This window comes from Styela clava, chromosome 2 (assembly GCF_964204865.1).
Source record: "Styela clava chromosome 2, kaStyClav1.hap1.2, whole genome shotgun sequence".
Taxonomy (NCBI): domain Eukaryota; kingdom Metazoa; phylum Chordata; class Ascidiacea; order Stolidobranchia; family Styelidae; genus Styela; species Styela clava.
Window position 1 is genome coordinate 5,631,615 of NC_135251.1, and position 13,554 is coordinate 5,645,168.

Genomic DNA, 13,554 nt, shown 5'->3' on the forward strand with positions numbered 1-13,554 from the left:
AATCTATCAAAGATTTTTTACTCCCATCACTAGCAGTCAAAATTATTTGAATCTGACCACAATTTGACAAAAATATTTGACTCCAACCACAACTTGATAATTATTTGACTCCGGCCACAACCTGAGAAATATTAGACTCCAACCACAACCTGAGAAATATTGGACTCCGACCACAACCTGACAAAAATATTAGACTCCAACCACAACTTGAGAAATATTCGACTCCGACCATAACCTGAGAAATATTAGACTCCGACCACAACCTGAGAAATATTAGACTCCAATCACAACTTGAAAAGTATTAGACTCCGACCACAACTTAAGAAATATTAGACTCCGACCACAACCTAAGAAATATTAGACTCCAACCACAATCTGACAAAAATATTTGACTCCAACCACAACTTGATAATTATTTGACTCCGGCCACAACCTGAGAAATATTAGACTCCAACCACAACCTGAGAAATATTGGACTCCGACCACAACCTGACAAAAATATTAGACTCCAACCACAACTTGAGAAATATTCGACTCCGACCATAACCTGAGAAATATTAGACTCCGACCACAACCTGAGAAATATTAGACTCCAATCACAACTTGAAAAGTATTAGACTCCGACCACAACTTAAGAAATATTAGACTCCGACCACAACCTAAGAAATATTAGACTCCAACCACAATCTGACAAAAATATTTGACTCCAACCACAACTTGATAATTATTAGACTCCAACCACAACTTGAGAAATATTTGACTCCGACCACAACTTGAGAAATATTTGACTCCGACCATAACCTGAGAAATATTAGACTCCGACCACAAGACTCCAACCACAACTTGAGAAATATTTGACTCCGACCATAACCTGAGAAATATTAGACTCCGACCACAACCTGAGAAATATTAGACTCCAATCACAACTTGAAAAGTATTAGACTCCGACCACAACCTAAGAAATATTAGACTCCAACCACAACTTAACAAATATTAGATTGCAACCACAACCTGTAAAATGTTTGACTCAGACCACAACCTGAAAAATATTAGACTCTGACGAGTCTGACCACAACCTGACAAAATTTTGACCTGATCCTCAAAGTTCAAAATTTGAGAAGTGTTGGTAAAAAAAACAACCCCCACCCCCCCAAAAAAAAATTTTTTGCCACATTTAACTCACCTCTCTATGCATGCACATGTCCTTGGTCAGACTTAGAGCTTCTTCTGAGAAGGGGTCGGCTTCTATTACTCCACCTGGGCCATTGCGGGCCCCACGGGGGCACTCGATACCTGGAAACAACACAATAACACCACATTATGGTCGTGATTTATATAATAAATCAAATATGATTCCAACGTCTTATAAAAACATCTTACCAGCAAGAAGGAACGTAATCAAGCAAGTCTCTTTTGGTAGATACAGCTTTAGGCGGGATCCCCCGAAAATGTATTCAACAACGGCTTCCGATCTGTAATGAGAAATGTCAAATAAAAGATTTCTTATTCATTGTCGGAGTCTAGAGCAGGGGTAGATAAATAACGGCCCGCGACCAGATCCCACCGAAGTGTTCCAACCGGCTCACGAAAATCACGTTGCCTCATCAACACGACACATACTGTACTAAACTCTTGCAAGGAAAATTCAAAAAACTCCTAAATAAAATATGAAATTTCGGGTTGGCTTCGGGCACGGGCCTGCAAATCCAGTTAATTGGTCGGGTTTAATACCCACGGGCCTGGGTCGGGCCGGACTGAAATTTTCTGGCCCGATCTTACCTCTAACTCTGATTGCTGATTGGTTATCATTACAGAAATGAACAAGGAAATCGGGGAAAAAATCCATGCTATTGTCTTTAAAGTTAGGCTGAAGACAAAGTCAATATTTTGTCTCAATCTGAATTTAAGAGTTCTGCAGCACACTAACACAAATGTGTTACTGTTATATTTTGTCTGACCAAAATCATACTTCCTCAGATAAGCAGTTTACAACAAGTTATCTCGCAACCTCTACTGATAGTTATACCAGCCTAGAGTCTGTTGTAAATCGTATATTGCAAGTTTCTCGAACCCAATGTAAAAAATTGGAAGAAAAAGTTTACTCCCATACCTTCCAGCTCTTTGTAAAAACGGCAAAAACTGCTTCGCTTTTGACACATCACCGGAGACGTCAGCGACACGATGAATCGGGATATCTTTCTTGCTGTTCACTCCTTTAGTTGTTTTGATAGCTCTGCAAAAAGGAATATCAGATTAACTGTGTTTCACTATCAGTACAATTGATTGCAACGAGTTGCAGAAAGGGATGTAGCCAGGGCTAGCTGTGACAATTAGAAATTTCAGTCCAGTCCATGTTGATATTCAGATGCATGTACTTGAAGGTGGAGGAAGCCGTAACCAACCAGCGGTTATGTAAACCACCCCACGGCGCCGAGGAGTCCAGCAATTCATCTCCAAGCGACAACAATTTATCAAAAAGTTCAGTGTACAACACCAAACTTTTACTGGTCTTGTGTAAATGGGTGGACCGTAACTGTAAGACACTTATTTTTCGGGGTGAAATATTTCTTTTTGCCAATTTTTTGAAAAATTCGACAACTGGATCAGGTTTAAACAAGAATGGATATATTTTCCACCGATCCACACTTTAAGTTTACTTCTTTTCATAAGTTCTTCTAAGAATGTGAAGATATTTGTTAAACATTAATATAGGGGCAGAACTTTGATTGTTTGGCATATTTGCGTTAACTGGGTTGCGTGCCAAGTTTGAATGAGAAATTGGCGCTCCAGAAGTATGTGCACCAAAATGGCGCACAACCTGAAAACCCTAATCTGGTACACACTACGTTCAGGTTGTGCGCCATCTTGATGTACAACAGTGGGAGCACCACAAAACTAGCATCAAAAACTTACCTCTGTTCGGCAGCAAGCAGAGCGTCATAATGTGCAGATCTGGAGTCGTCGTCTTGGCGATGTCGCACTACTTTAGCTAATCCTTTGCTCACCAATGCTTCGGCCAAATTTCTAAAAAAAAGGAATCAGGTTCACTCTCACAGCTGGTTGGTCATGATCAGTCATCTGCAACTGATGACATCACAGGTCATGCTCAATCATCTGGGAAAATGCCAGTTGCCAGAAATACAATAGAGACACAGTTAACACACAAGATCAGAAAGTTTGAAATTACTTACATTCCTCCAGCTGTAACCGTAGCACACAATCTCTCAGGAAAAGCAGGCAATGTGTCTGTAGCAAGAGTAGAAGGTTTCAAGTAGTCCACATTGACAGTAACCTGCAAAAATTCCAATATTCGTGTTGTTAATTGTGTTCTCACAACTGACGATGCTACTATTTTGCGAACTGTTAACCTGTGTTCAGATTTACATCATGTCCAGATGATTGCCATCCTGGTACATGTGCTCTAATCCTATGTATTTATGTATGTTTATTTGCTTTAAAAATGTAACAGTATCTGCATAATATTTAAACGGTATAAAAGAGACGGAAATACATGTTCAAGACCTTACTGGCCTAAGACATAGATGTGCGACATGCACCCCTAACAAGTATAACTGCAGTTTTCTATTTCCCACGTTTTGACTGACCAATGACAGCACAGCATAATGGTATGGCATTATGGGTAAAACCACTGAAGCATGCTCTTTGGGTATTAATACTTCCATGCTGGTCTCCAGAGGTCATTCAGTACTTTACCTTTTTTCCAATCAACTTTTTTCTTAAAAATTCTCGAGCCTCAAACATGTATGGAATATCATATAAAGGTCTTGGTCTTCCACCACCGGAGGTGCTCTCATTTTTTTCAAGTTTTGAGGGGTCCTTGTCCTTCAAGTAAGCACAATCATCCATTCTAGGAATAAAAAATAATAATATAGAGAATTATTAATTTTGACAAATTATTCCAAACAGGCACAAAATAGGGCTGGGCATTTAAATTGAATAGCAAATTATTCAAATCGATTTAAAAATAATTCGAATCGCCGCCATCTCCAAAATCGTGTTCGATGATTATCAAGAAATTCTAAGAAAGACTTCGTGCAAACCCCCTGATTCCAACACTAGGTGGAGGTAAAAACCCAAATAAAATTACCTCAGAGATAACTTTTATTCCATTTATAAAAACTGAAGGAATATAACTTGAAGTAACAACCGAGACAAGCTACGCACCGGATAAGGCAACAAGCATTAATTTCCTATGGGTTGTTTCAACGTGATTCCCACCACTAGGTGGAAGTTTCAACCCGAATAAAATTACCACGGGGTAAAAACAAGAACGCGTTCAATGATCATTATGACATTCTACGAATGGCTTTGTGCAAACCCCCTAAATGTCCCCACTAGGTGGCGATTTTTAACCCAAATAAAATTACCACGGGGGTAAAAACAAGAACGCGTTCAATGATCATTATGACATTCTACGAATGGCTTTGTGCAAACCCCCTAAATGTCCCCACTAGGTGGCGATTTTTAACCCAAATAAAATTACCACGGGGGTAAAAACAAGAACGCGTTCAATGATCATTATGACATTCTACGAATGGCTTTGTGCAAACCCCCTAAATGTCCCCACTAGGTGGCGATTTTCAACCCAAATAAAATTACCTTGGGGGTCTGATACTCGCAAGATGCACCGTTCGTATGACTCCACTTTGAGTTTTGACAGCGATTGCATCGGCGTTAACGATCTGAATAACCTTTCCGGTGAACTCCCGATCTTTCTCTTCGATGCCAGACTCCGTTGGTTTCCAATCCTTCCAGATACGAACATGACGCTCTTTCGCTGACCTGAAAGAAAAAATTTAAAAATTTGGTAACTCTTTTGTTCCGTATGACGAATATATTCGTACTACCATCCTTGGTCATAATAGTTATTTTCGGACTATTTTACGTTTATGTTCACGTTTTGTGAAGTATTCCGCACTAACTAAATCATTTTGAGCATCCAACTATGATCCGTGCTTGATCTGTCAACATTTTTTTTTTTGTAAATTTTTTATTTTACTACTAAGTGAATTTTATTTGTGTAGGTATTTCAAAGCTTAGAGATACACGAAAGTATTTGTCATTACTTCAAAAATAAGTCATTTGAACGAGCGGGAAACAATTTCGCGCACATAATAAACAAACAAAGATTCCAGACAACTATCGTGGACATGCTCTCACATATCATTGATTATTTCGCGTTTCGCTTCGCTTGCGAAGCTGAGTCTGGTTTTTCTGCAAAGGTGACGTAACGCCCTTTCAGAAGAGCGCTTGGAATTTCGTTTCTTTGTAACACGGTACAAAAATGGTACAAAAAGTCGATTGTATACAGCGGAAAAAAAGGGTTAATTTCCATGACGCCCCAAACACCTTAAAGTTGAACCAGGCTTCGCACCAGTGGTCCAACCTTTTTTTAAAGTATTTCTTTTTTTACCTCCCTCAATATACATAAAATTCCATTTCCGTCTGCTTTTCAATACAGTGATACCTCATTGGTCGAACATTTTGTTATCGATTTGTTGGTATCAAAACTTTTTTGTGATAAGAAATGATGGTATTTATTTTAATTTGTTTCTACACATTTCAAACTACCCAAAATTTTTAACAAAACTCTACATGCAGTCAGTCGGTAGTTTATTTTATCACATGCCGAAAGTACATAATAAACAAATATAATTATGAAAGTAAAAAAATGCATTTCAATGTGACGGGAGATCGCGCAGCATCCCCTATGAGGGAATGAGTCTAATGTTGAATCCTACTGAGAAAAAATCCACATATTGATAAAGGAAAGCAAACTTGAAAAACATAAGATTGACCTTGAGAAAAATTTAAAATAAAAATCTTACTTTTCCAAAGCTCGAAGTTTTTCGGGTCCTTGAGAATATGACGTAATGCTCCAGTCGACGCATCTTGCGAAACCTTCTTTCAGAAGAAGCTCGGTTATACTGCCATTCTGTCAAAAATATTGCAAATTGTTTGAAATAGGAGTATGTAAGTTAGAATCCTGGGTGCTCCCGAAGTATGCGAACCAAGATGGCGGACATCGGAACGTAACATGGGTAACAGGTTAGGGTTAGGCGATAATTTTTTTCCAATTTTCCTTATTTTAGTCCTATTATCAGTTCGAAGACTAGCCAAGAGCCTCCCGTAGTATTTATACCTAAAATTATGGCCTAACCCTAACCTAGTACACATATTACATTCCGATGTCCGCCATCTTGGTTCGCATACTTCGGGAGCCCCGAATCCTGGGCCGAAAAGATTCGTTTCAATTGTGTAATGCATATTTCAAGTCAAGTCAAGTTTATCTTTTCCAACCAGTAAAAAATACAACACAAGCACAAATTACAAGAAAATGACAATACAGTTTTACTAGGAAGGAAGTCGCAGTTGGAAACCAGCTGGTTAATAAACAGCGACACCCGAGGCTCTAATATCTAATTTGAAAAGTTCTAGAGCAGTTTTGAAACTACTCAACTTCAAACTTGAGAGCTTTAGCCCTGAAGAGCAAAATATAAAAAGCTTTTTTAAGTAAAGGACAAGAATCTTTTTGATGTTCAAACTTCTGTAACTTTTTATTGAAATAATTTTTTGAATATCGCTTCAGACTATGATTGATACCAACTTATAGGGAATTTGTTCTTCTTAATATTAACAAATGAGTTTTTCGAAATTTCAATATTCATTCTTTTGTCATATTATCATATTATTCTCATAATATTAGATTAGTCACTTTAATAAATAGGTGGTCAATGCATCAAGCTCCAGAACACCTGAAAGTCTAAAAAACAATTTTCCTACCGGATGAAGGATTGTTGCAAGAAGTACGTTTGCGTTCGAAACTCCCTCGAGAATGAGCTGTACATCACGTTGTAATAATCGAGACTCTGCGAAAAATTTTGCTTCAGCTGCAAACGGCTCTGCTGTTTCTTTTTTCGGGTCTTCTGCGTCTCGACGAAACATCGGGCATTTTACACCGCTAAAAAAAAGTGGTCACCAAATAAACATAATGGAAAGAGTGCAATGGTGTAGTGCCGTGTTTCTTAAACAAGTTCTTTAATTTAATGTTTACGACACCATCACATAAATTTCGACGTGGAAAATAAATTCCTTATGGCCTACAGATATTTTTGAAATAAATAAGAGTAGTAGTTTCCCTAGCGATAACAACAATCTTTAACTAAAAATTCTATGAAATTTGTCCAGTATTTGGAGAGAATGACCCAGAATCAACGTTCACAGACCACTGGTCTGTCGGTTCACGGACGGTGTCGGCCACTTGCGGGCACTTCCCTCTCCCGAACCGCAAAAATCATTCTGCTTCCGGTAATTCAACTTTGAGAATCACCGCCTTAGATGCTAACAATATTCACACAGACCCCTAACAATATGACTAAAAACTTTAAAACTCTTGACGCTCTGTACAAATAAAACCATTACCTCAACATAAAAGTGACATGGTGAAAAGATGGCAACAGGAAAGCTCTCATGGTACATCCATCCCGCACATGCTCAATGATAGCTGGAAAAAAGAAAAAATGTTTACAATTTCAATGGTTTGTCTCCTCCTTTCAAAGACTAGCATTTATGATTGCTTGCAATCACTAAGAAGTTAAGGAGACTCATCTCTGAGCAAAGTTATATGACCCGCTAAAATTTCAATATTTACTGAAAGCATTTGGTAAAAATGGTATAAAACTGATAAGAATTTTTATATTCAAAAGCAGACTAGCATTTATGCTCTTTTTGAAAAAAAGTTTTAAAAAAAAAGTTTGCTTTCAATGGGTTCCCATCTGCTATATTATGCGTCACATTTAATAATAAATTACTAACAAACGAAAAAGAATTTTATGCATTTCAGCCAAGAAATTCAACATATCACACTCTTTTTTTTTTAATTAGAATAATATTTTAGAAACCCTTTGCATGTGCTCCTGAGAAAACAGGTGTGGCGCATCATGCTAAGCATTAGGAATACGCTTGCACCGCACCTCTGATTACCCTGCATGGATCCGCAGGTTCGAATTGCAAGCAGGGATAATTATGTGCAAGAGTATTGCTGGACTCATCGTCGCTGTCAGGTGGTTCACGTAACCGCAGGTCGGTAATGTATCCCTCCACCATCAAGTACATGCTTCTGAAAACAAATAACAGACAAATCCCATACCCGACATGGAATGGTAACCGGACAAGAGGCCGTGGTTCGCCATATGGTTGAGTCATCTTATTGCCTTTCTTCTCCCCCGAGATTAAATTTTTTTATTTTTTTATTGGGATTTTTATAAAATAAAACACTAATGTAATAAACCCCCGGGATAAGTATCCCACCACCCCCTGGCCCCATGGAGTAGCCAAAGACCCAGTTTGGGTAACAGTGAGTATTTACCATTGACCGGTTTTCCGCGGAAAGAGTCAACAAAATTCCTCGGATTTTCGATAGTCCATTTTACATCTCTGATTGCGTCTTCTGATCTTGATTCCGTCCATTTTCCTTTTCCTGCGGCTTTTGCTTGGTCCTCTAGCTCTATCAAGTGGTTGTGCTCAGTGCTAAATTGAAAATGAAAAAAATAATAAACATCAGCTCCAAAAATTTTTTCACTTCTATCTATCTTCATAATTAAATGCTCCTAATGGGTCATTTTTAGGTGCTCCAGAAGTGTGTGTACCATGTTAGGGTTAGTTCATAATTGTATTCCGATTTTTCTTGTGTTAGTTCTATTACAAGTACAGGGACTAGCCAAGTGACTCCCGTAGTATTTGTACCTAAAATTATGGCCTAACAGAATTTAAATTTTAGAATAATTCAACACTTACTTATCAGCTCTCACTCCAACCTTTCTAACTTCCGCCAACCCCTCAGAGATGAGGAGACTTCCTACGTTTTCACCGGTATTGTCTGTAAAAAAATGAGTTAATTTTCAGGTGAATTAACAGTAATTCAAATCTGTGATTCATTTATGATATATCTAGGAGTCTGGATTGCTGTTTTGATAGGAAATAAATACAAAAAATTTCAATTTTTGGATGACAAAAATAAAACCATTGGGTGTTCGGGTTTGTGAATACTATAGGATAAGAGGCAATGAAGTCCTTGAAGCCATGAAGTCATGAAGTCCATGAAATTCTTCAAAATTGTGACGGGAATTTATCGATACCATGTATTGTTTTGGCCCTCACAGATGTATTAAATAAAGTAAAACTACTTGAACTGATTAAAAAACAACAAACCTGGTTAAGATATAACGAGAATTGGCTTCATAACAAAATTGAAAAGGGAATTTATCGATAGTCGATACCATATATTGTTTTGGCCCTCACAGATGTATGAAATGAGGTAAAAATACCTAAACAATAACTGATTAAAAACAACAAACTTGGTTAAGATATATCGAGAACTGACTTCATAACAAAATTGAAAAGGGACTTTACGGACACCCACTATTTTAGGTAAATTTGTTTAGAGCAAGGTCACGAGAACTCACTCACAAATTTAAAAAATGATCTCTGAGTAAAGCTATCAATATAAACAGGATAATTTTGACAAAGGCTGTGGAAATGAGGCAAATTTACCATCGATGCATTTTGCTATAGAAATAAGCACATTGTTTATAAAATAAGCACCAATCTTACAAATGAGCATGTTATGGTAACCCTGGCTATGGGCGACCACTATAACGTCAAAAGCTACCGGTTGTCACAAGACTTGAAGAAGTTTGTGTTATACAAACAGGATAATTTGGACAAAAGCTGTGAAGTTTAAAGAATTTACAATCGACTTAGAGTTCATTTTATGAACATATTGGGTCCGAATGAGGCTCAGAACTACGAGATAATCATTGTTATGTGAGCATTCTTAGGGCGGGGTGTATTAGATTCCAGTTCTTCTCAGAACATCAAGCTCTCACGTATCAATGGCTACTCCTGCTCGCACAGAGATTTCAGAGGTGAAAGGTAAAATAAGCTCATAAAAAAATTTAAAAGATTTTAAATCCAGAATTAAAGGCTGGAGTTTTATTTCAATACAAGTGCAGTCATGCATACAAGTATCCTCCTCGTTTGAAAAACAAATTACAAGAATATCTCACCTTTTCCCAGATATACTGTTCCGTAACATCTATCAGCAGAAGGAGCATATTCGATTGTGAAAAATACTTCTCGACCAATCAGTTTCTTGCGAAGAAATTCACGAGCTTGCCATGCAAAAGCCTGAAATGAAAAGATCGAATATGAGATCACAATATTTGGTGCTCCAGAAGTGTGTGTACCAATATGGAGATAACTAATTTTGTTCGCCTACTTCAAGTTGTGTAAAGGGACTGAAACCTATGAGCAGGGGGTATATTCATTTGGCTACCACAGACAGTCCCTGAACTCGTAATAGAACTGAAATAAGGAAAATCAAAATAAAATTATGGCCTAACACACACTACGAGAATACCCAATATTTTGGCCATGAAAGACGTGACTTTTGAGGAAAAACGTCTGGTGACATTTGGAAAAACAAAATCATGACAGGTGATTTATAAAAAATTGAAAATCATGACTAATGACTTTTGGAAGCCTGAAAACAAGGCCCGTGATTTTTTTCGTGTGCAAAATTTTCATTCACCTTAGAGATTAGATATTCGTCGACCCAAGATCAGAACAGTCGAAATTAAATTACATTATAAATAATTATAAATAGATATTATAAAAGATTATCAAATATAAGATAGTATTAACAAATTTATCCTGGGAAAGAGAAAAACATAGGGTTCGAACCAGCGAACTCACGCAGGGTAATCAGAGGTGCAGTGGCGAGCAGGTTCCTAACGCTTAGCACAATGCGCCACACCGCCAAGCCAATATAAATATTCTAGAATCAATTCAGTTCTTGGTTTTAGAAATCAACTCACCTCATCATTAGTGGTAACAGATTCAGCGACATTTGGATTTGCCCGACGAGCAAGTTTCGGTGCCGTTATATTCGAGAGGTTAATTTGCTTTTCGGGGGGTGGGCCCCCTTTCGGTTGGCCCCGGACAATGATAGCGTCTCCTGATAACACCTGAGAGATAAAAGATAAGAAGATATGAGTATTGATATAAATGACAACAAACTGTGTTAAAGACAAAGTATTTAGTTTTATATCAAATTTCACTTTTGCTCAAAGCAAGTTCATTCACAATCTCTGAGAGGTAAAGGAGAATCATCTCTGAGCAAAGTCACATGCAACTAAATTAAAATCTCAGAATTTACAGAAAGCATATAGTACTCATTGAAATGGTATATAATTGCAAACAATTATGTTATTCAAAAGCAGAAGGCCACTAGCTTTAAGAGTCATTGGAAGGGAGCCAGTATACTCTGGTTGCTCAGATCTCAAGCTAATTTGAGAAATAAGAAAAGCGTGAAAAAGCAGTATTATTGGTCCTATTTTATAATGAGATTATTCTGCTCAGTCATGCTTCAGTGAGTTCTTTTGTGGGAAGATTTGGTACTTTAAATTAAAGTAAGTCTAGACAAGTGGTTATCAAAATTTCCTGGCTCTGCTTTAGTGCTTTCAACACATTTTCACCATTTATTCTGTATTCCATGCCAGAGAATTAATTTAAAAAATTTGTAATCATTAATATCATCTAGTGAACTCTTTTGGTCATGGCACTTCCCTATGGCTCTCTATGAGGGCCGAGCGCAAAATTTAGGAAAAAAACTATTTTTATCAGTCGTGTCTAAATTATTTCGACTAGTGGCGAAGTTATATTTAACCAAATTAGTTTACCTGCTTGACGATACCTCGTCCTTGTTTCAAAGGTGCAGGAGTCTGGACCTGACCTACGACCCCTTGTTGTTGTTGCTGTTGTTGTTGTGGAATTGACATTGTTTTATTCTTCAATTTAAACCTTACGATTCCTAGATAACTAAATTTTTAAAATTCTGAACGTTTTTTGCTTAGATCAGCAGATTCTGTTAGTAAGTATCAAGGATGCTGAAAATATGAATAGCATTTATTGATAGAAAGTCAAGTACTACTGACATATGGGGACGGGATTAGGGTAGGGTCACTGGCAGTCGCCCGCCGCATTAGATATGTCAATCAATCCTAACCCTCACCTGACCGCATCATCCAAAAATTACGTCACTACGATGTCACAGTGGCGCAACAAGGCCCTTCAAACTATACAACTGTCATCGAAGACGCGCAGACGAGCACCCAAAATCGAGCAAGCTATTCCACTCGGATTTTCGTCGCAAAGATCTCGATATGAGAGAGATCGCTTCCATCAGCGATTTCTTTTATCGTCTGCGAAGATGCCATTTCGGGCGATCGAAGTTATACTTTGGCAAGCTCTATGACTTCGAAGTGAACTAATATTTGGATGGTGTAGTCAGTTCAGCCGGTGGGGAATAGAATTGAGGATGTTAAAAAATTGTTATGCTATGTTCACTAGAAATACGATAGGTACGAAACTACACGAGACCCCATCTCTGCATTTCTATCTCCAGCTTCAAAGCTTTTGAAATGAATACAGGAATAAGGCTTCAAACATTGATCAGCTCAGAAATCTAAAAATTATATAATTTTTACTAAATTTCAACGTTCGTTATTTTGTATTGAAACCCACAAGTGAGGTACAGTACCGGTATACAGTTCGATCTAAACATACTATATTTAGATATTAAATAACATACTGACATACAGACATACGGTATCTAATTTCAGAATTTTGAACTCTCCTGAGGCCTGGAATCATGTGAGGTACGGTAGCCAACTACCGGTACCGGTACAGGTACAGAATAATTACAGAATTAAAATACACAAGACACATACAGGATAATAGTCGAAGCATATAATACGGTAACTTAACAAACACCAATCCGACCACAACTTTAAACGTACTGGCATTTTATCATTTACAATAGCCTACAATACATTTTCAGATTTTATTTCGATCTTTTCCTTCAACCCACAGACTCAAGTCCACGCATCTGAAATAAATAACTGGCTGACAAATCCCATATCGACATGAACTTGTACCTGAATGGAAAGGCTGGGATAGGCCATATGAATAAACTACCCAATCGGCTTTCCTCTCCCCGGGATACACACGAAAATTTGTTTAACCCAACAAAACGAAAACCCAACCGGCTCGCTCAGCTGACATTCATTGAATATTATTTACTTTTTTATGACACGTGCATCGACGCGTGTATTTTGACGTCACTACGTTGCTTCGTGGCGACGTTGTGCGTGCCCTGTGGCTACGTCTTTCGTGCCTCCTGGCGACGCAAATGAAAAGCCAGGGGCCATCAAAAATGTGGATTGGTAATTTACATTTGCGATCCGTCAAATTATTAAAACGTTTTACAACGTCTTATGCATATCGAAGAAAAAATAATCTGAAAAGCAGTGCATCTGATTCCGTGGGTAATAATCATGTGCGAAAGGATTGCTAGACAGTTTTGGTTTTCTTTTCCCAGCAAAACTTTCATTTTATTGTAATGATTAATTCATTTTCTTGCAAGAATAATTTTCTTTAATACTGACTGAATGGAGTGTATATATATATTTA

The 13,554-nt window shown here is 37.7% G+C and overlaps 1 protein-coding gene across 1 annotated transcript in view; it reads right to left on the reverse strand.

Annotated features, from left to right (window-relative positions):
• Nucleotides 1-11,984, reverse strand: part of LOC120335731 (staphylococcal nuclease domain-containing protein 1-like) — a 54,478-nt gene extending 42,494 nt beyond the window's left edge. Inside the window, exons 1-15 of the mRNA XM_078119518.1 lie at nucleotides 11,763-11,984; nucleotides 10,899-11,048; nucleotides 10,089-10,209; nucleotides 8,818-8,899; nucleotides 8,390-8,550; nucleotides 7,444-7,525; nucleotides 6,805-6,982; nucleotides 5,850-5,956; nucleotides 4,621-4,803; nucleotides 3,715-3,868; nucleotides 3,192-3,292; nucleotides 2,914-3,024; nucleotides 2,111-2,233; nucleotides 1,381-1,472; nucleotides 1,184-1,293 (exon numbers count right to left, since the gene is read on the reverse strand). Coding sequence (XP_077975644.1) covers nucleotides 1,184-1,293; nucleotides 1,381-1,472; nucleotides 2,111-2,233; nucleotides 2,914-3,024; nucleotides 3,192-3,292; nucleotides 3,715-3,868; nucleotides 4,621-4,803; nucleotides 5,850-5,956; nucleotides 6,805-6,982; nucleotides 7,444-7,525; nucleotides 8,390-8,550; nucleotides 8,818-8,899; nucleotides 10,089-10,209; nucleotides 10,899-11,048; nucleotides 11,763-11,861 — 1,854 coding nt within the window. The 5' untranslated portion in view covers nucleotides 11,862-11,984. The remainder of the gene's footprint in view (nucleotides 1-1,183; nucleotides 1,294-1,380; nucleotides 1,473-2,110; nucleotides 2,234-2,913; nucleotides 3,025-3,191; nucleotides 3,293-3,714; nucleotides 3,869-4,620; nucleotides 4,804-5,849; nucleotides 5,957-6,804; nucleotides 6,983-7,443; nucleotides 7,526-8,389; nucleotides 8,551-8,817; nucleotides 8,900-10,088; nucleotides 10,210-10,898; nucleotides 11,049-11,762) is intronic.
• Between the last annotated feature and the right edge of the window lie 1,570 nt (nucleotides 11,985-13,554).